General features: G+C 38.2%; 1 protein-coding gene across 1 annotated transcript in view; it reads right to left on the minus strand.

Moving 5' to 3' along the window:
* LOC111147755 (protein phosphatase, Mg2+/Mn2+ dependent 1L) overlaps window positions 1-23,291 on the minus strand; it is a 309,613-nt gene that overhangs the window by 97,086 nt on the left and 189,236 nt on the right. Inside the window, exon 2 of the mRNA XM_022503986.1 lies at window positions 4,683-4,857. Within this exon, the coding sequence (XP_022359694.1) occupies window positions 4,683-4,857 (175 nt within the window). The remainder of the gene's footprint in view (window positions 1-4,682; window positions 4,858-23,291) is intronic.

Here is a 23,291-nt window from a genome sequence, read left to right on the forward strand (position 1 = left end):
AGAGACAAGTTACAGTTTTAGAAATGGAAGATATCTATGAGATCCTGCTCATGCCTTTTATTTAAAGATTTATTTATTTATTCAAGATTTATTTATTCACTTTAGCAAGAAAGAACGTGAGCATTGGGAAGGTCAGAGGGAGAGGGAGAGAGAAACTTTAGCAGATACTCACTGAGTGCAGAGCATGATTCGGGGCTTCATCTCATGACCTGGAGATCATGACCTGAGCCGAAACTGAGTCGGGAATTTATTTATTTATTTATTTTTTAAAGATTTTATTTATTTATTTGACAGAGATCACAAGTAGGCAGAGAGGCAGGCAGAGAAAGAGAGAAAGGGAAGCAGGCTCCCTGCCGAGCAGAGCCTGATGCGGGGCTCGATCCCAGGACCCTGAGATCATGACCTGAGCTGAAGGCAGAGGCCTAACCCACTGAGCCACCCAGGCACCCCTGAGTCGGGCATTTAAACAACTGTGCCACCCAGGTGCCCCTATGCCTTTGATTTATGGGAAAATAGGCCTTAGGGAGTTTTGGTGACTCACTCAAGGTCATATACCTGGTTGGCAGTACAGTTAGAATAGAGTCTGGGTCTCTTGGTTCCAAGAGCTCTTTCAATTATACTACAAAACATCTTTATTCCTGTCAAAACTTAAAAATAAACCACTCAGATGAAAATCTTTCTAAACTGGTTTACACAATTCCTATTTTTATATACAAAATATAATTAACATTGTCTGAGAGTCAAGGTCACTACTATGAAGATCAAGGATGTCAATTCTATAATACAGAGTATGAATGCTGATTTCACAGAGTATAGTACAGGCTGGGGATATGACAACTGCTTCTGTGGATTTCTGGGGATTCACTCTACTCATATTTCTCACTGCCCTCAGTGTCTCTGCTCCAACTATCATCCTCTTCCAACCACCTTCTAATTCTAATTTTAAACTCATGTTTTCTAAAGTCTATTCTCTAAAGTAATATGAAATACAGTCAAATGCCCACCATATCCATTGCAGCATTATTCATTATAGCAGAAACAAAATCCAAAACCATAAACGTCCAACATAGTAGATGAACATTTAGTGAGCAGTACTTTCAAGAACAGAGTATTGTGCCACTATTATCTTCACCTAAAGAAGTTTTAATGAAATGAGGAAGCATTTACATACTAATGTTAAGTGAAGAAAGCAGAATATAAAACCACAGAATATCAATCATATTATAAAAATGCTTTGATGAGAAATACACCAAAATGTTTACAATGGTGGGATTATTTATAATTACTATCCTCTTACACCATGCTGTCTACTTATCTCTTTGTCTGAGAAGGTAGAAAAAGAATTTTAAAAAAGAAAATATCACATTGCAAAAATGTAACCTAATTGATCAGAACAATATAAAAAAAATATATAGATTCTAGGTGAGAATCTGAAGCCTCTGTTGTATGAGCTTGTCCATGAATTCAGCAACATGGGATGGTTGCAGGTGACGTTTCCTTACTTCCCATTCCTTTGCTAAATTTCAGGTATGTCAGGTTGCCAGATATTTGAACTGTGGGTGAGTAAAGCATTAAGGTATGTATACTTAAAGGAAAAGAGAGAATGCTGAGAAGAAAAGACTAAGAAAGAGGAGGGAGGGAGAAAAGGTTCTAAGCCAATGCTTCCAGACAAGCATCTAAGGATTTTTTTCATTAATTGGTTTTCAGAAGTTTAGAAGCCACAGATGGTGGCAACTGTCATTAAGTCACTCAGACTGATTTATCAGTGGATGAGCATTAAAGACAAATTAACCTCTCTAGAGACCAGGCTAGTGTCCAATTATCAATTAACTACTTCCTCAAACCAGGAGAGCGGAATGTGAGAACATCAAAGCCGCGATAGCATGAGAAGCTAAGCAGTTGAAGCAGATGAGTGTCTTCATATAGGATGTTTATACCTGAAAGTATTGGAGATATATATCTATATCTATATAAGATAAAAGATATATGTATATATTTTTACCAATTTTACCAATTTTCTATCCCAATTCTTTTGTAATATGATGAAATATTTTCCTGTTAAATAGCAATATCTTTTTCATATTTTCTTTTCTTTCTTTAAATGAAATCTTTGTTACATGCATAATGGAGGAGGCAGTATGACCTTTTGATCTGACAACACACAGTGACACTCATTATTCATATACATATACTCAGCCTCCATAAGATGTGTCACCTCATACAGGAATGACCAAGGGCAAACTGAGCCCAGAGTAGGAGGTTTAACAAATAGATGTTGCCTGACTTCTCAAAGCGTCTGAAGATCATTTTTTTAAAATTTCATTTTCTAAAACTTTCCCTTTGCCTTCATGAACATTATATGCCAAGAAAACACTCTTAAGAGTATTTTATACTGGTCTGAGGGACAGACAAGATCCAGATCTGTTCTCATTCAACATTAGCAGCATTTGCAATATGATTTCTAAGGACTTCCCAAAACCTATGTTTTATTATAACAACCCTGTGAGCTATTATTAGCCCCACTTCACAGACGCAGAAAGAGAGGCTCTAACAGATAAATTTGCTAAAGACCATACTAGTATTGAGCTAGAGGAACAGTCCCCCAATTTAGATCCCTAGCTCCCAATCCTGTATTCTTTCCACTGCTTCACACTGCAGGCTTTACCGATAACTTCCAAGCCAAAGTATTTGCCCCTAGAGTCCACGTACAAGGGCACCTCAGCAGATTAGTAACTGCTTAACAATAGGGCAGGTTGAGTGGAAAATTATCCCCGAAGTTATAACTGAGTGGGAAGCGGTTGAGGCTGATGTTCATTGCCACCTTTGTGTCCACTTGGGCCCCCCGCATCCACGCAGACTTTGTCTCTCTTCTCTTCACAAAACCATGTTCATCATTTGTCCTTCAGATTTAAACAAGGCTGGCCCCAGATGAAAATCTGAGGCACTTTCACTATTCCTTTACTCCACATCCCTCAGCTTAACTCTGACAGCTCGTAGCTATGATGGAACGTGCCTAAGCCCCAGTTCCTCAGGAATTTTTTCCCCACAAGTCGTACACAGATGCTTTAACTCCCCAGCTAAGCTTTAAGTAAGATCTGTGTTTTTTACATCTCAGATTCCTCACCACCTTTTCGACACTCTCCCCTCTCCCCTGACTTCCGACTGCCTAGGATATAGGATATTGTTGTGCATTCAACAATGCCTTCTGAAGGAATGAGAGCCTGCGTGAGTGTGGGGGGAAAGCCCAGCTTGATTCATAATTAGGAAGTTGGAGTCCCAGCTCTACATGGAAATGTGTGTGATTTCAGGCAGATCCTGGTTTTCTCATCATAAAATGGTTGTGGTAACAGGAAGTAGGTGGACTATATGAGTTCTATGATTGCTAAGATACTATGAATACTTATATTATTTTGATTGGGCTGTTCACAGCCTCACTTTTGTTCATTAGGGATAAGAAAGGAGATAAATTCGAATTCCAAAGAAAAGAATGTTAAGACAAATACAGAGATCAAATAACTAACCATGTAACAGGCAGAAGGAAGTCAATGTGTCTAGAAAATTAATAAGCAAAGGAGAACAAGAGGAGTAGAGAAGTCTCGGGCTAGAAGTGTGCATGCTGTCTGACAGGAATGTAAAGGTCTTGGAGGGTGGAATGTAAATGGGAACAGATCGGTAACTAGAAAATTGCTGTAGTGCTTAGGCATATGCAGTGAGATGTTTGCTTTTTTAAATTTGCTCTTCTGTTTGCTCCCCAAGCTTTAAATCAAATGTTAAGAATGTCAGCACAGAGACTGCTGAGATCATGAGGAAGAAAATAAAATGCAAACCAACAACTTCCTTGTGCAAATGAAGACAGAAGTTCCTGGTATTAAAATGGGGATTGATATTACCAACATCTGACCATTAGCAGCCTATTTTCCTCCATTTGCGGGGAGGAAGGGGTAAGTAATGACAATTTTAACCAGGCTATTTCTCCATAGTTTAATTTTATTAAAGATTTTTAAATTCCAAGTAATACTGTACTGGTTTCACTAAAATTGGGGTTTAGCTGGCAGACCTTGTAATAGATCAAAATGGTGTTATAAGGAGGTCTGTCCATGCCTTCATTAGAAACTCCCTTAGATGGGATGAACAAAGTCTCCAATGGGGCATTAGGGGTAAGAATTCATCTGAAGAGCTAAACCAAAAGAAAGTCAGGTTCAGCTTGAAACTTCAAAGGAAAAAAAAAATGGTACCTCTTTAGAAAAGAAAAATCTCTGAAATTAAAAAATAATACCTGAAGTAACAATTGTGGGATTATCAGATGTAGGAGTGTTTAGTTGGTTTCCAAACCTGAAGTGACACTTTTAACGACTAAAGCAATAAGAGCACATGGTTCATAAAAGGCCAGAAAAACTCCATTAAAAAAAGAGCAAAAGTTTTAAAGGGATTTGATTTAAGAGCCATTTTTAGAAGCCTCTTGATGAAATTTTTGATACTAAAACTGCAGAAAAGAAACTTAACTGTTAATCCATGTTATATAACTTTGAATCCAGTCTGCCCTTCATCTTCTACCTCAGAAGTGGACCTAAATTTAACCAAAGTCTATAAAGACATTTCTTCAGGGAGAAATAGTGTGTGTGCACGTGCGTGCATGTGCGTGTGTGTGTGTGTGTGTGTGTGTGTGTTAAAGACAAACATACCTGCTTCATCATAGGATACAGTCAATTTTTCTAGCATTTCTCGGTCAATTGACAGAATCTGCTGTTCAAGGATGGTCTGGTAAGACAGAACACTATTTTCTTTGTCCTTCTCGTAGTCCTGAAGATGTTGTTTAAGGGCTTCTGGGAGTCTCGATTTTACATATTCAGCTGCAGTCTGCAGTTAAAACAGGTAGAGAACCCCATTAATTTTTCTCATCTTAGGCTTTTCACTTCCCCTCATGGGCTGCAGTGAAAACTCAAAGCACCGTGAAACGAACCCTTTAGACAAGCATATCCTTGTCATCGTCATTATTAGACTCCACTCTACCAAGTCAGATGAATCTTCACATAGACAACTCACAGACCTGTAAGAATTTTCCACCAGGTTTAAAGGTACGAAAGATGACGGATTTGGTTTGGTATACAAAGAGTTAATACTCAGAGTTTCAGCTATTCCACTGAACTCTGAGGGCCCCATGACAGTAATTTTGCTGGCTATAAATCTGCCTTGCCCTTGTCTAGAATGCAGAAACCTGTCATTCATCCCCGCAGTGAGCCCACCTATGCTATGGCGTCCACATCCCTGCTTTGATGTTCTGTGCTCATTAATGCTTCCACACGAACTCTTGTGAATAGAAAGGAGAGTCCTCTGCTGGGGCTGATAATGGAATAACGGGATATATAGAGAATGAAGAGATCTAAGACAATGATGCCCCTTAATCTGAAAAAGAACTGTTCACCAATGTCTTGGTCTTTACATATATATACGAGATACATATATCATATATAGATATATATATAGATATATATCTATATATATATATATATAATGCTTAACTTGTTTTTTTCTCTGCTACGCAATCCACCCAAAGCACTCCTAACTAATAATCTCTGAAATTACATGCAATGATTTTTCAACCAGGTGAGCATGCTTCCATATGAGGCAGGAAGGAAGGCATGTGTACTTCGAAAAAGGCCTCCTCAGAGAATCTGACAGGCTCTGCTGGTGGGCTGTGGAAAGCGTACTCCCCTGCCTCCCAATTGAGAATCACAGTTCAAAGTTAAACAGAACTTTGAGAGAGAAATTAAGTGACACAGAGGCATGGATGAATCAGAGGAATTCTGAAATTCTTAAAACATCTCTTTTAAGAATGCCAAGAGTTTGGCATCCCCTTGAGTGCAGTCCAGCATCATACACATAGGGTCTGAAGTTGATGAAATAAAGGCATACATATATTACTTAAAATTATACTCACAATGACCGGAAAATGTAATAAAATGTAATGAAAAGGAAAATGTAAATAAAAGCACTGTTAAAAAGGACCACTGTTGGGGTGCCTGGGTGGCTCAGTGGGTTAAAGCCTCTGCCTTCAGCTCAGGTCATGATCCCAGGGTCCTGGGATCGAGCCCTGCATTGGGCTCTCTGCTCAGCAGGGAGCCTGCTTCCCCCTCTCTCTCTGCCTCCCTCTCTGTCTGACTTGTGATCTCTGTCTGACTTGTGATCTCTGTGAAATAAATAGATAAAATCTTAAAAAAAAAAAAAAAGGACCACTGTTTAACTATGTACCTAGAAGGCCCATCCAGGTGGTTTAATATTAAAAAAAAAATCCTGTACAGCTATTAATTGCATAATCTAAAACAAGTTCGAGTTAAACACACACACAGCCACATATCCAGTAAATGCTCATCAACAGGGGTTTGTTTTGTTTTGTTTTCATTTATCAAACAGTATGCTCTATAACCTTTGGGAAAAAATGAGATAGGTCAATATGTACCTACAAGGAAGAATGTCATGGTATTACTGTTAAGGTTAAAAAACAAAGTCACAGAATACCAGTGACAGTATATCCTTTTTATGTAAAGCATACATATATGTGTATGTCGGACTCCATAATATCATATGTGTGGGAGAAGATATTGAGGGCTATATTCCAATTGCAGAACATACTCACTTTTTACTCTCCACATTTCTGTACTGTTTCAGTGCTCTTACTATTGCAATTTTTTTTTAAGATTTTTTCATTTATTCATTTGAAAGAAAGAGAGCATGAGCAGGGGAGAGAGGCAGAGGCAGAGAGGAAAGTAGACTCCCCGCTGAGCAGGGAGCCTAATATGGGGCCATCCCAGGACCCTGGGATCACAATCTGAACCAAAGGCAGACACCTAACGATCTGAGCCACCCAGGCGCTGCACTACTGCAATTTTTAAGAATTATCTTTAATTTTTTTTTTGTAACCTTCATTGTTTTCCTCTTAAATGTTAGCGTAATTTAAGATGAAGAGAAGCTTGCCAGAACAATGGACAATGGACTTTCCAGGAAAAGTCTACTGGGAAATGGTGGGGAAAGGTTACAGATCAGTCCTCAGAGTGGTCAAATGCAGCACACAACACTTTTTATTTCCAGGTTTACATTTAGATTCCATAAGTCAGTTGTTGATGGAATTACAATTTTTTTTTAAAGATTTTATTTATTTATTTGACAGAGAGAGATCACAAGTAGACAGAGAGGCAGGCAGAGAGAGAGAGAGAGAGAGAGAGGGAAGCAAGCTCCCCGCTGAGCAGAGAGCCCGATGCGGGACTCGATCCCAGGACCCTGAGATCATGACCTGAGCCGAAGGCAGCGGCTTAACCCACTGAGCCACCCAGGCGCCCTGGAATTACAATTTTAAAATAACACCAAACATTGTTCAATTTCTCTGCCAGCCAGCTAGTGCAGAACAAATAAAATTATTCCATAAAATGTAAATGGACTCAGCACATTAGCACAGCATATTTAATTCTAGAATTTAAAAACAATTTTCTCCCGACACTGGAAAATGAAGAGACACGTTGCCAAATAACTATTTTTAGACTCCTACTACCTTACTATTCAGTGTAACATCTGTCTGTAATTTTTTTTTCCTTGGAGATAATCTATGAGGTACCAGAAGTAATTTAAAATGCACATTTTACAAATATTGGTATACTCTCTATTATTGAAAGCATACACATTTCCTTCCAAGTGTGTCTACTGATTCACTTTTATAATTAAAATCATCACACACACACACACACACACACACACACACACATACATATATGTGTGTATATATACATATATATATATTTTGTACTATATTGGAGTTATATTTTGGCATTTCATTTTTTTTAAGATTTTATTTATTTTGGAGAAAGAGAGAGCAGGAGGAGGAGCAGAGGAAGAGGGACAAGCAGGCTTTGCACTGAGCGCAGAGCTAGATGTGGGCTCGATCTCACAACCCTGAGATCATGACCTGAAACCAAGAGTTGATGCTTAACCAACTGAGCCACCCAGGCGACCTGCCATTTCATTTCTAAACGGTATAACTTCATGTATAGAGTTCTTTCTGTTGGAAAGAGTCTCAACAGGAACAGAAAGAAAGCAACTCTAGCAAAATACTAGATTCTGTCAAGATATTTCAAGAAATCACCTTTATATGGAGGTGATGCCTTAGATGTATACAAACGGCAGTTAAAACCTTATGTTCAAGCATGAACCTGTATTAAAAAGAGGCTGTCTTACAAATACCATATGATCTCACTTATATATGCAATCTGAAGCCAAATAAAACAAAACTGAATGCATAGATGCTGAGAACAGACTGGTGGGGTGGGGGTGGGAAAAAAGGTAAAGGTTATCAAAAGGTACAAACTTCCAGTTATAAAATAAATAGTTATGGGGATATAATGTTTTGCATGGTGGCTACAGTTGATAATACTGTATTGTATATTTGAAAGTTGCTAAGAGAACAGATCTTAAAGATTCTTACCACAAGAAAAGAAACTGAAATTTTGTGTGGTGGCAGATGTTAATTAGGCTTATTGTGGGTGATCAGTTCATAATATATACAAATATCAAATCATTATGTTGTATACCTTAATTATAATACCTATAATTATACCTTAATACAAAACCAGGTTGTCATCTTATTAACTGAGATTATAATTACTCCACAAGTAATAGATAATACAAAGAAAAATTTAAATTTAAATTTTTCACTGGAATTCTAAAAGAGTAAAAAATAGAAATTAAAATTTAAAATTACTTATCTATTCTTTAATCAATGAGAAGTACTACTGGAAGTTTAAATCTTAAATTGCACATTCTTATAATCAACCATTCCAGAAACAATAATATTGTTACCATTATCAGTATTTTGCATTTGTGTGGTACTTTTTACTTTTCCCAGCAATTTATGTTATTACTATTCTGTTTGTTCAGAATAACTCTGAATTAAAGTAGACAACTCACTGGTTGGGCCAGTCCCTCACATCCTTCAAAATTTGGCTCAAATGCTACAAATTCTGTTAGTGAACACACCTAAGAGCAGCCAACAGTCTTTCAAGTGTTTATACAGGCATTTGTATAGGTGCAAGTATTTTAATTCCCCAGTTCAGCTGCCATAAGAACTATATCTTATACATCCTTGAGTTTGCCCATTATCTATTTCAGTGCTTTGCACCGAAGAATTTAATATCTCGACTCTATCCAAGAATCGGGTACTTTGAGATAGCCTTTGGAGAAAATCTTCTGACAGTTTATAATTCTTTGCCTGCTATCTGAAATTGCTTTCATGATTCTAGATAGAGCCTAGGAGCCATTTTCCACTGGCAAATGGTACTTAACTACACTTACTCTTTAATTATCATCAGTGCCATTTATTTTAGGAAAGCAAACTCTTAAACCCAAATCATTATTTACATGCCAAAATAGCAAATTATGTACTTCACATACAAAGCCATGTATGAAGCTTTATTTAATGTTCCTCTTAATAATTGTTTGATCTTCTCCCTCCTTGTGTTTTTTCATCCATTTGGCAATGGCCTTGCTCCCGCTAGGGACCCTCAGAGGAGTCATGTGGACCGTACCTCAGAACTGGGCCCCTTAGTTATGGGTAAGCTCAAGTCTGTGCTGGTGCCGGGTGTGGCAGAGACGCCTCAGGGCAGAGAGTGGAGGACGTGTAGTTCCAAGGTTACACCTGAGCAGATGGTTAACAGCTGGAAAAATGAACTAAAAGCTTGTGAGGCAGGACACAAAAGGTTCCCAGCCAGTGTACCTTCTTACAGAAGTTGTATACACGCCAAGTTCAGTCTGGAAGACAGTAACAGGCCAGTGCAGACCCTGTAAAAAATACTCAAAAGGATAAAAGAAAAGCAGAATGACTAAGGGTCTAAATTTGGGAGCCTCATAGGTAGAATGTTGATACTGGTCATCAGGCTAAAAAACTATGTACTATTAAAGTGGTATGTTCTTTAAGAAACAATCAATATATATGAAAGAATGGGGGGAATGCAAAGTATTTTAAATGTGGCTAAATGCTTCACAAGCCATCTTAACATCCTGGCAACCCACCAGTTCCAGCTTATTGAGTGTGTGCTGAGTAAAGCGTATTAGATCCACTGGTGCTTCAAGAACAAGCCTTGGCCATCAAGGAGCCTGGAAGTTTAATGTGCAAACAAAACCCACACAGGAAATACTAGAAGAACACTCTTCACAGTACAATAAAAAACAACAACAACAAAAAACCATGCATGGATCTTAAGATAAATTAGCATATTTATTTAATATATGAGCCATATTAGGTACTGAACGGCCTCTAGGAAGAAAAACTAAGGATGGGGACAAGAAAAGAATCAAGAAATCACTGGAGTTTAAAGAGCACTTTTGAGGTAAGAGGCACTTACTGGAGGAAAGAAAAGCAATCTAGAAAGTAGTGAAGGTGAGTTCGTAGGAAGGAATATTAAGAAATGAAGTTGTAGAGTAGGGCGTTTTGATTTGTAGCACGTTAGCAATAGGAAATAGTGAACCTCTCAGAGTGAAATAAATGATCACATCTCCGAGTTAGGCTCCAGGCCCAGTGTGGAGCCTGCTTAAGATTCTCTCTCTCCCTCCGCCCCACCCCTCCTGCTCTCTTTCTCTAAAAAATAAAAATAAATAAATGAATAAAAATAAAATGCACTTGAGGGGAGCACCTGGATGGCTAAGTCGGTTAAGCACCTACCTGACCCTTGATCTCCGATCAGGTCATGATCTCAGGGTCATGAGTTCAAGCCCTACATCAGGCTCCATGACCAGCATGGAACCTACTTAACAAAACAAATACATTTGAATAACATTAAAACATGGAGACAAGTAAAAAGTCTGAAGGAAAGGAAAACTGGCCTTCTACACTGTGATTGGAGTATAAATTGAACAATCTCTTTGGACAGAAAATGAAAAATGTCATACAAGTTTTAAAACACTTTATAGCTTTTACCTAGTAATTGCCTTCCTAGGAACTTATTTTAAGAAAAAAGTTAAAGAGGCACCTAAAGATTTGGGTGTAAACATATTTATCAAAGTATTATTCATGATCATAAAAATCAGTCTTGAAATTGGTTGATTGATTAGGGTCATCCATGCAGTGAAATACAATGCAACTACACAAAATCAAATTATGAAAGAATGCTAAATTATGTGGATAAATGTTCATAATGAAAAGCAGATTACAAAGCAGATACAAAGTTTGTATACTACATGTGTGAGGAAAAAATATGGAAATATATAAATATTGATCACAGTTATCTCAGAGTAGTAAGAGTTCAGGGAACATTAATTTTTTTCTCTATGTAGTTTTCTGAGTTTTCCAAATTTTCTAAAATAAAAACGGCAGGAAACGCTTGCCCACTTTCTCTGTACCAGGCACCAAGCTGAATGCCTTATGTGTATTCACTTCTTTAATCCTCACCATAACCTTGACAGGTTTCTACAGATGAGGAGACAGATTAAGAAAGGTTAAATAATTTATCCCTGGCTATGTAGCAAGTGGTGGGCAGGCAACACCAATCGTCTGTGAGCCAAAAAAGAAAAAAAAATTTTTTTTGAATAAAGAAGGCAATCTTACTGTGGTCATTCCTTTGTGAGGTAAAGCAGCCCCAGGCCCGGATAAAGGCCCTGAGAGGAGAACAAAAGAACACTTGAGCCAAGCGTGGTGACAGATGGGAAAGAAAAATTTGTAAAATGGCTTCCCTGTTGCAAAACCAGAAACTAGAGAGGAGATGGTGATACTGAGAGTAAATGGGAAAACTGAGTAAAGTGAAGCATAGTAAATTTACTTTTGAACACTGAACTGTAAGCCTAAAGACTACACCTCCACCACCACTTCTCAAAACAGAAAACCTCCACCAGGAGAACGTATTAGACTTATTTTATAGAACTCAAAAGAAAAATGACCTTGGTTACAATTTCCAGGAAGGCAAAAGCTATTTTCAGGAAAAGATACTAGGTGATATTGAATTAAATTCTAACAGAGCCCCCATTTGGGAAAGATCACGAGCAAATTAGACCTACGCTCAAATCGTTTTAGTGCTTTTCCCTGAGAACTTGCAGAGGTCCAGTTACTATCCATTTTGAACTTTAACAGATATAAAAACAAGCTTCTGATGTTATAAATGAAAATTTGCTTGACAATTTTTACTTAGTACTGCATATTTCATAGCTGTGGGAGTTTTAAATTTTTTGCTCCTTCTTTTCTAATCAAATATTCTATCTTATTACCAATTCTAAGACTTAGTTTATCATATTTAATTTTATATTTAAAAATTTTAGGTATGGTGTTCAAAAAAAGGAAGCTCCCTCTAAACTCTTACTGAGAAGATATTTTTAAGGGATGCCTGGGTGGCTCAGTGGCTTCATACATGGCTTTGTATGTGAAGTGCGTCTGCCTTCAGCTTAGGTCATGATCCCAGGGTTCTGGGATTGAGTCCCACGTCTCAGGGAGCCTGCTTCTCCCTCTGCCACTCCCCCTGCTTGTGCTCTGCCTCTGTCTCTCTCTCTGACAAACAAATAAATAAAATATTTTTTAGAAAGATATTTTTAAAACGAAGGAATAGTTTTTTTTTTTTTTAATTTTATTTTTTAAGTCATCTCTACACCCAACATGAGGCCCAAACTCATAACCCCAACTAGATCAAGAGTCTCATGCTCCACCTACTGAACCAGACAGATGCCCCTTTTTTCATTAAGTTTGTAAAGATCTGTGTTATAAATGCTAGTCCTGGAGGCGCCTGGGTGGCTCAGTGGGTTAAGCCTCTGCCTTCGGCTCTGGTCATGATCCCAGGATCCTGGGATCTAGCCCTGCATTGGGCTCTCTGCTCAGCAGGGAGCCTGCTTCCCCCCCCCCCCTCTCTCTGCCTGCCTGTCTGCCTACTTGTGATCTCTGTCAAATAAATAAATACAATTTAAAAAAAAATGCTAGTCCTGATGTAAAGACCCAATTTCAAAGCAATGCTGAAAAACTAACAAATGAGATTCTAAGATTACAAAATCTGGAAATGCATCTTAAAAAGACATACCCACTTTTGCCTCAAGGACGGTCTAGAGTACGCTTAAAAAGAAGTTTCAGAATTTAGTGTCTTTCAAATTCTCTGGTTTTATAAATTACTCTCCCCCTTTTGTTTTATTTAATGCAAATGTGTGTGTGTACACACACGCAACACACACACAACTGTAATTTAGCTGAAAGAAATCCTCCATTGACATGAATGGAACAATTGACGGTAGCACCATTCAGCTTATATTTATGCCATATACATGCCTGACTTGGAACACACAAAGCTACTGCTTCAGATGAGTGCTGACTGAATGAACACAGGCTTTTAAAACTGGATCAAAAAGAGACTAAAGGGCCTGATCCTTGGAGCCACGTTACCCTCAAACACAATAAGGGGCTGGATCTGGCTCTAAGCACATCTGATCAGTGACCCTTTAGGTGAGAAGCAGACTTCGGTGCTGATGAAGACCTCTGAGAGAGGTAAGTTGGAAATCAATTCCGCAAATACTGAGTAGGAAGAAAAGCTGAATTTGGGGAAGTGGTGACCCAGGAATGACAGCTAGGTGTTCACAAGATAAAGGAGAGACCCGCAGGGAGATCCTTCAAAATTCGTGCCACAGGAAGATGGAAGAGAGAAGGGAGTAGGTAATATTTTTCTTGCAGACAAGGATTGCCTGCCCTTGAAGGGAAGTGAGTGTGCACGTGCTGGTTTGGCAGCAGCCAGCCCACAGATCACACATTAATTTACTTAGGTCCACCTTGGACTCCATCTTTCTTAGGGGAACATATCATTAACATCTGACAACTGCTCTGTGGCTCCGGGCACTTTAAAACAAAGTCAGAGTGAATGCCCTTGCCCACCAGCAAGAGGACATAAGGCAAGGGAGCTGTTCCTCTCTCGCACCTGCTAAGAGCCTCATTTCTTGCCATTTTTAGTCTCTGCCACTTCTAACCTGGAGGGGTTTCTTATTTAAATAAGAAAGGCATCTTTGAGAGGACCATCTTGCACTCCTGAATTCATAATCCTGGCTCAAGAAGGTGAATTTGATTCCTCCAAGAAAGAAGGCATCAGGAAAAAGTTCCAGGCTCAAACCTGAAGTATATAAATGAAATCCTTTGCTTAATATTGCTCTGGAGGACCAAATCTGTGGCTTTGCAAATGTTAGTCAGTCGTGTGACAAAATGACCACCTCAGAGGGCATAAGACTCGGCAAGTGAGGAACTTGAAATCATATTACCTACTTAATATGGAGATTGAAGTTTTCGTTTAGTTTAATCATAAAGGTGCTGACTGTTAAGTTATAGATTATTCAGGACGATTCGCCTGGGATTCTTCAAGTGACAAAACTTTAATAACTTTATCAGTCATCTGATCCATATTTGATCTCAGTCCTTATTCTCATAGCTCCAAGCATGTCAGAGTGTGAAAATATAACTCAAATTCCACTCCTTGAATGATGCTTCCCAGACTGCAGATGGTTGTTTTTTATACACATAAAAACCAAACTACCTTCCTTTCTAGACCTCTGTTCTGCCATCACAATAAGCTATAATTAACCAAGGTATCAAACGTTCAGCCACGTGGTCTATTTTCCTAATCTTACTACTTTAGTCAAATCTATATTCAAACTCTAAGGGATTTTTAAAAATTTCATCTCTTTACAGTCTGAAGAAAAGGTGAAATTATTTCTCTATACCAAAGTGATGAATCATGAAGCCTTTGTCCCTCAGTTACTACACACATTCTAGAGAGTCAGGGGGATTAGATTATATAAGGGCTATGGTCCTTCTTCTAATTTTTTTCTTAAAGCACACATACACATCTAAGTTCTCCTGAAAGATGGCAACATAAAAAGAGAGTACCAGCAGACTTTTACCTAAATCTGTTGAGAAAATAAGCAGTACTCAGCCAAAGCAGTCTTGTTAAATTTGGGGGATAGGTGAATTCCTATCATTTCAGCAGTTGTAGAAAGAAGAAATTATTTCACATTCTATATACTTGAAATCTATAGAAGAAAAAAGGAAGGTAATGTTTATTTACAGAGAGAAAAATGTTGCATATTTCAAAGAAAATTATAGTTCATTACTGATAAAATACCCCTCCACTTCTGAATCTTGGACTTGGAGAAATACTATTTTCCCACATTTGCTATCCAAATGTGTTCCAGAAAGTTCCATGCAGAATGCTAACTGAAAATGCCCTTGGTGATTCAGGAATTCAATGGAACCAACTGTTATAAATGAATTATAAAAAACTCATGAGTTATTAATCAAAAAGAACTCTGTAACTATAACAATTGAGCAGTCCCTCAGGGAGGCAGCCAGAACATAGTCAGACAAAATGTTCCTTGGCTGGCAGTAGGGCCAGAGAACTCCTCTTTGGCCTCACTTGGCTCCATAGATACCTGTCAGTCTCTTCGGGGAGCACCTCCAAACAGCAGGTGTGGCCAGGCTGGCAGGGTAGTCCAAGGCCAGTGCCAATTGAGCTGATTTCTCCAGCCTGATAGGACTTTAAAAAGTGCCTTCAAACCCAGTATTAGATTTAAGCTCCTTATAAGCGTGGTGGAAGTTTGGAGAAGGGTCTGTCTTTCTGTCCAAAAAGCTGGGAACTATCTCATTCTAAATTTCATTTTTTGCACGGAACTTTCAATGTCTGGTTTATGCTAGCTCTTCCCCTATCAAAAGGCAAACATCTGAAGGAGTAATACACTAAGAAACATTCAGTCTTAACGTGGACAAGATGAACAGGTTCTTACATATAGGGATGTAGAATGAGAAGCAATAAAGCACCCAGAGAAATTCCTGAGAATGAACCTCAAAGTGGGGAAAATGAAGGTCAGGAGAGACAGACATTATTACTCTGAAATTTAACTCTGCACAGAGAAAAACACAAAAATCCACACACTACTTCAAGCTTTAATTTACTCTTCTCCACCTCTGGCTCCACCTGCAAGACCTACCATCAAAACTTTTTTGAGGCTAATCCTACAAAAAACCCCTTCATCTGTTGCACCTCACACATGGGGAAGTAAAGAATGCATTCAGTCATATCTACCGAGTGCACTAGGTTCAAAACTCCTCCCGTGCAGACAGGAGTCATTACTTAGGTTGTAAAACCAGTCTTCCAGAACAAAAGCTACCGTTTCCCTTACCTGTTCCCGGTCCTCGTTCGGACCTCTGTCACAGCTCTCAACCATTCGCACCGTCTTTCCAGTCACCTATTTGCCTCCTCACTAATTTATGAGCAACTGGTGGGACAAAAGTGTTTTCACATAGATGGGTTTCCCTAACATCAAACTCAGTGTGGGCTTGCAGGGAGAAAAGGGTGGAGAAGGGGGTACTTGAAAATGAAGCTTAATGTTCTATGAATGTTAATTCTATACAATCACAAACACAAAAGACAAAAGGACCAAGCCTGTCATGTTTCTTCCTATCATTCTGTCATTTGCCAGTCTTCTGCCATTTATATAAATGTCATACTATTTTACACTGCTTGAGCACCAAATCTTGTTTAATAGCACAGGAAACAGGACAGTTAGTTTGGACAGAGCCAACACCTGTTGTATCTCAAACTAAGTGTTTTTGTTTTTGTATAATTTTGAACCTAAGTGAAAATCTGGGGAGAGCAATGGATCCTCTTTCCAGAAACACACACACACTATATACAGACATACATATACATATGGAAAAAATTTAAAAATATACAAAAGAAAAAAGACTCATATGTATGTATAAAGTGTGTGTTACACGTGTGTGTGTGTGTGTGTGTGTATGTATTTATGTATGTAGTGTCCCATTTGAGGAACCCAAGTATGAAGTTCATGAACCAGGCCTCGAGAAGCCTTATTAGATCCACTCATGGAAAGGACACTAGGGACAGGGCTTTAGTTTCTCTACAAAATTTGGTGGATGGACTTGACCAGTATTTCTCAGGGCTGTTAATAAAACCAACTGCCTCCGAACCACCTGGAATGGGGATAGGGGATGTCTTCTTAAAAATGCAGACTATGCGGGGTGCCTGGGTGGCTCAGTGCATTAAGCCTCTGCCTCCGGCTCAGGTCATGATCTCAGGGTCCTGGGATCGAGCCCCACATCGGGCTCTCTGCTCAGCAGGGAGCCTGCTTCCCCCTTTCTCTCTGCCTGCTGCTCTGCCTAGTTGTGATCTCTCTCTCTCTCTCTCTCTCTGCATCAAATAAATAAAATCTTTAAAAAAAAAATGCAGACTATGAGTTCTGTCCCCTCTTTACTTTAGCAAATCAAGATATTTCAGGTGGGAGGCTAGAATCTGCTTTATAAACTTGTGCTATGATTTTTAACAAGCTCAGTAAAGGGTGAAGCCTACCAGTTTCTACCCCCTTAGAGTTCTGATTCTATAAGGGGTAGGCACACATATTTTTGTAAAGCTATACAACAAATTCTGATGTATATCCAAAGCTATACCAGACCCTTTACAGTAACAGCCCTTCTGCATCCCCCAGGACTCAGTTTGGCAAGTAAATACTTTTAATTCTTGTAAAAACCTTGACTTATGCACTGACATTCCCACACGGCCTGTCCACCCTCCGTGCCACAGGCTTTTTCGATTGTATAAAATTGCCAATCTCTTCAGCCTCTCAAAGGCTGAGCCCTTCCTAAAGCAAGCTACCTGACCTTGAGTACTTCTGACGCCAGGAGCACCTGGAGCCCTTTTCCAACAGCTTGTGCGCAATCAAGCAAGTCTCAGCAAGCTGTGTGAAACAGGCCACAAAATGACCGGTGGCAAAGCACCTTGAAAACACAGTGATATCCTCTTGACCATGCCCAGGCATGGTCAGAACACTGTCTTGACCTCTGCCGGGAACTGCCAGTGGAATTCTGAAGCCTGGAGAGTCGCAGCAAAACATAGCAGAAAGGAAAGCAAACTGGCATCCCAGCAGTGTTGCATAACTTTGCATACTGAGTTGGAAAGGATATCTTATTTTAGCAAGAGGAAAATGGGATACCTAATTGCGTGGCAAAGCTATAATTTAGCAGTGGATGCACCTGCTTATGTAAATATAAAATGACACATTTTAAAATATGAATGGGCAAATAGTTCACGGGCACTACAGAGAAAAATATATCCTTTCCCAAGTCTTACTTCAACCCCAAACAACGAGAGCTGGATGAGCAGGCATGCAGTCGTGGGCTAGAACTACATTCTTTCAATTAATATTTGTTGCCTAGTATGTGCTAGGCACCATGCTGGGAATAAATGGTGAGCAAAAGTAGACATGTCTCTGTTCTCATCGTGGGGAGACGAAAATTAACCAAATATGTAGTCTCTTATGTAAGCATATAAATAAAAACAGAAGCGCTCTGGAATAAGGTTCTTTGAGGGGATATAACAAACCTAAACAATGTGGTGGGAGAAAGGGAGGCCTCCCTGAGAGAAAGATGCTTGAGCAGAGATCTAAAAACTAGGAGGTGCACAGGTAAAGAGGTAAGGAGTAAAGACTTAAGAAGAGGTCAATACAGGCAGTTAAAAGAGCATATTTTATTGATATGGATTTTCTAAAACGTGGATCAATGAGAGCCAAAATGAATAAAAGTTGCAATTTTATAGGAAGGAAGGCTTCAATGTGGACTTGTACCCTGAGGGGTTAGATAATGGGCCTGCGAGTCCACCGAGGAGCATGTGCAAGGGAGTAATATGCACTACACTTGCCCAAATTAAACCAATAATAACTTTCTATTGTGTGTGGGAGGGTTAGTTTTTGAATTTCTTTTCATTAATGTGGGTTTCTTATAAAGAAGTTAAGAACAACGATGTGCCCCAACAAGTTCTTGACCTTCCCAATTAATGCCTTATGTATTTTTATTTTTTTATCTTTCACCGAGTCCTCACACCATTGCCTAGCTTTGTTTGGCACAGGCAACTGGTAGACCCTTGGCTTTCCTTCTATATTACTCTCAAGTGTTGAATTTATACCAGATTTTGACCTTTTGCGATAACATACAGAATCACAACACTTCTTTGGCAATAACATACAGAATCATAACACTTCTTGGAATCTTATTCTTTTTTTTTAAGTCAGAGAAGATGCTTGTTTTATTCATTTATTTATTTTTTGAAGATGTTCATTTATAAAGAGAACCGTGAGCTAAAATAGCATCAACTAATAAGCATATACTAGCTTGGAATCATTCATCCCAAGTTGTAAAATTCCTGCCCCTAAAGTCAGAGGAATAAAACTAAAATGAAATCAAATAAAATAAATAAAACTAAACTTCTTATAAGAAATGTATGGAAGTTGCCTTAGCGGGATAAGAAATAAGCCCAGTGGTCTCCCCACTTCATGATCCATCTACGTGGATACATGGTCCTGTTCCACACAGAAAGTTCCCCACCAACAAAAGAGTAGGAAAAAAACCCCAATGTATATATAGCTTAGTGTTTCCCACTGGGAGAGACTTCATTCAAAAAGATAAAATCTGAGTAAATGCAATTCACCTCTCCAGGGCTTTCGCCACCTACCTGGGAAGATGGTGGAAGAATCATAAGAAATGTAATTTACCCTTCTGGGTGGACTGGCCCAGCTCTTTTGTAGATGTGTATTTGACAGCTACCATTTACTGAGTTCTTATTGTGTGCCAAGTACTATGCTTGGTACTTTATATAAATTACTTCATTTAATCCTCACAACAACCCTGAAAGGTAGATATGATTGTTGATGTTTTGCAGATGTGTCCCTGCACCTCTAGTAGTCCTTTGGTCTTCAACAAAATCTGTAGTATCATAAATATTTAGTGTGGGCAAGTTTTAGGAATTTGGGGCTAAGAAAAATAAGTTAGTAAAATTGAGATGAAGCCAGGAATAAACTTGAGACACAAAATATATGCCTTAAGATTCCATTTACTTGTTAAAGACTAATTAAAAACCGATTGAGTTCCCTGGCACCCAAAGCAAAGAAATAAAGGCAACCATGTGCACAGGTCATAGTGCCCTTAGAATGAATTATAGAAAAGACCGAAGTAATGCTTCTGGCATACATTACTATTCAATCGAAGAATTATTTGTCACTGAGCTCAGACCCATACTGAGAGCCTTCCTTAATACTGTATTCCAGGCAGCTGCCAATCAAAATTAGCACAAGAGGTGAATCCTGTTTATGAGCCTTGGTCTAAATCCAGGGTGGGAAACTATAGCCCAAAAACCCTGTTTTTGAAAATAAAGTTTTACTGGGACACAGCCTCAACCAATTGTTTACATATTGTCTATGGCTGCTTCCAACTTGAATGGCAGAGTTGAACAGCTGAGACAGAGTACATATGATATACAAAACCTAAAATATTTATTATATGGCTCTTTACAGAAAAAGTACCAAACCTTTGTATAGATGAATAGCCAAACTAAAGCAAAATCAGTAGGGGTGTGTGTGTGTGTGTGTGTGTGTGTGTGTGTGTGTGTGTATGCACATTACTTATATGTATATATATTATTGATAATGTTGAGCTCACATTTATTGTTTGCCTTCATGTATTGAACAGTGTGTTGCATTCCAGGTGTATACCAATAAGTTTTACAGAGTCATCACCTATAAATAGCTCACAATCTAGCTACAGAAATGACTAAAGAGGTAATCACAAAACAATTTGATCAGTTCTAAAATGTTAAGTACATACAATTTTTTATGTGAACCCAACGAAGTGATTTAAAATATCTAACGCCCCAGAGAGAGAATTCTTAAACATTCTATTGCTTTCCACATGACCATATAACCTAAAAAGTCAGGGGGAACAGCAGCTCTGTAGCAATCCACAGAGGAAATGGGTGGATAAAAATGCAGCCAGGCATTATAAAGTGTAGCTGCTTTAACTGGATGTAACATTAAAAATGAAAAGGTCATTAGGCATTCTAGTAACAATGGGCAACTGGCAATGCACCATAAAAAACTAACTTGAGCAACTTTGGATTCTCACAACTGTCATTTTTCAGGAACCACATTATCACAAGAAAATTAACAAGGTTCCAAAGAGACATGTAAAGTTTGAATTAGGATTCATAGTAGATTGGCAGGGACATAATAAATTCATAATTATAATAATCCACAGCTGCTTCAACCTTAGAAAATAATGAATTGCTTGGTATGAGCTGGTGTCTGAAATGGCAAGCAAAAACCATTTGCTATGGAGCAGTGTCCTATCTTTATGTCCTGTACCCAGATAGTCTAAATCCAAGAAAAATCCACCTAAAGATTTACTGTTGCAACAAGCAATTCCAAATGTCATAAATCAGCATGGAAATTGTCAGACTAGAAAAAGTATGAACTTTGCCATCTACATCTTCCTTTTACTTCACAAGATAGTACCTATGATTCTTCTTCAAAACATTATGTTGATCTAAGTGCCCTAGGATGGAAGAGGTCATAAATAAGTCAACATGACTTATGAGACACACTCAACAAACCAAGCTTCTTTTCTAACACAAATCATATACCCACAATCAGGCAATTAAATCGTGAAGGTTACTAGAATTTCAGAAGACAGGTAGCTGGCCATTTAGCTTTGAAAAGATATTTATAGGTTAAGTGAGTTGCCAGTTTGTTTTGAAGTCTTTCCTTCAAGACTTTTACAAAACAAAATTTTATATGTAACACATTTTAATGTAATGCTTTAATGGCATCCTTCCCAGGAACTAGGTAAATTGTCAGGGTCCATTCCAGTTCTTTAGTTAAGGAGAAAATTAGATTTGGATGTATGTGTGTCCTATGTAATTTTTCAAATGAGAGTTCTATAAATGATAGCTCAATTCTGTAGTATCTCATTTAATAATTGTCATCAGGGAATGAAGAGTTTCATGTAAGTGAATGTCCCATTTAACTCTACTACTCTAAATGATGAAAAATTATTTTAACCTCTTTCGATGGAAATATTTCTAAAACAAAACACATACTTCCACATCTTTTCAATGAGAATACACAGAAGAAAATCTAGCAGTTTTTTAATGACTTGAAGCCATCTTTGGAACATGAAAGGAGGTGAAAACATTCATTTCTCCTGCATATGAAGTTGGTTCCCACACTCAAGAACCCTGATTGCTATGAGAAGCTCTTGGTTCTGCCTTCATAGGTGGATAATCCTGCACGTAAGTGGCTACATTATTGTATAATGATCTAAAGACTTGGAAAATGTTTGACCTTCTTTATTGGAGAAAAATACATGGGGTTTGCAATTATTTTCTCCTTGGCCCTTTTTGGTTTATTGTCTGGTTCATTACAGTGCTCTAGATAGTTAAAATGGGCGGGGGGGGGAGTCTAGCCCTCAGATAGGTGGAGTGTAAGTAAAAAATGTGAATATTGAAAGCGTATCTACTATTTACTAAAAATCGCGAAGAATTTCATGTGCTCTGAAAAAACCCATCAAAATGGCATGAATAAAACCAGTAACTTTGTACTTATGAAGCTTACAAGGCACACAGATGGGTCAATGAAAATAAGGAAGTCATGAAAATCTAAATGGAGTTGGTATGATTTGTCTTATGAAAAGTTATTTAGCTTTCCATTGTCACCTAAATATTCACTATTTGGGCCAAAATTGGAACTATGTCTTTCGTCTCCAGGTCTTTAGCACTTTGTACAATACTGGGCATTAGTTACTGAATCAAAGCTTGGGGAACGAATGAATTAAAAGACCTCAATGTCACAGAAACATTTTAAAAACTCAATATCTAAGTTTTAGGATAATCAGTTGACCTATCTGCACTTGTTATTGCACTAGATTTTTCTCTATTTTATTATAAAAATTCATATGCAGTCTAAGAATTTAGAGTTGTATACACTGGATATCTCATTTACTCTTGGATCTCTGCCACTGGTTTTCCCTATTTCCTGTATGAAATAAAGCAACTAGAAATTAGGATCTGGGAAGTTCCTAAATTCATAAACTTTAAATATTTTCATAAACAAGCATTATAAAACTTTCCAGTTTTATTCTATCACATACTGGAACAGGTAAACCATTTTTAGTTATATAATCTTATTAGCCAAAGTAATGTTTTCAAACATTATTCATAATTGACCAACTTCTTAAAATATTAAGAAACCAAATGTACAAGAATGAAAGAACAATTATTAGGGAGGTTTTCCTGACTATGCTTCTGGAAACTGTTGTAAAACAGTGGAAACTTCCATATTATTTTTCATTTTCATTTCCACACGGTTTTGGTTAAGCACGTACCTGTAGTAACTCCTCCCTCCACCAGATGGCATCCACGAATCAATCGAAATGCCCAACTCCCAAGCTACTCAAGAGGGAAACT

This window comes from Enhydra lutris, unplaced genomic scaffold, assembly GCF_002288905.1.
Source record: "Enhydra lutris kenyoni isolate GAN:26980312 unplaced genomic scaffold, ASM228890v2 scaffoldscaffold2, whole genome shotgun sequence".
NCBI classification, from domain to species: Eukaryota; Metazoa; Chordata; class Mammalia; order Carnivora; family Mustelidae; genus Enhydra; species Enhydra lutris.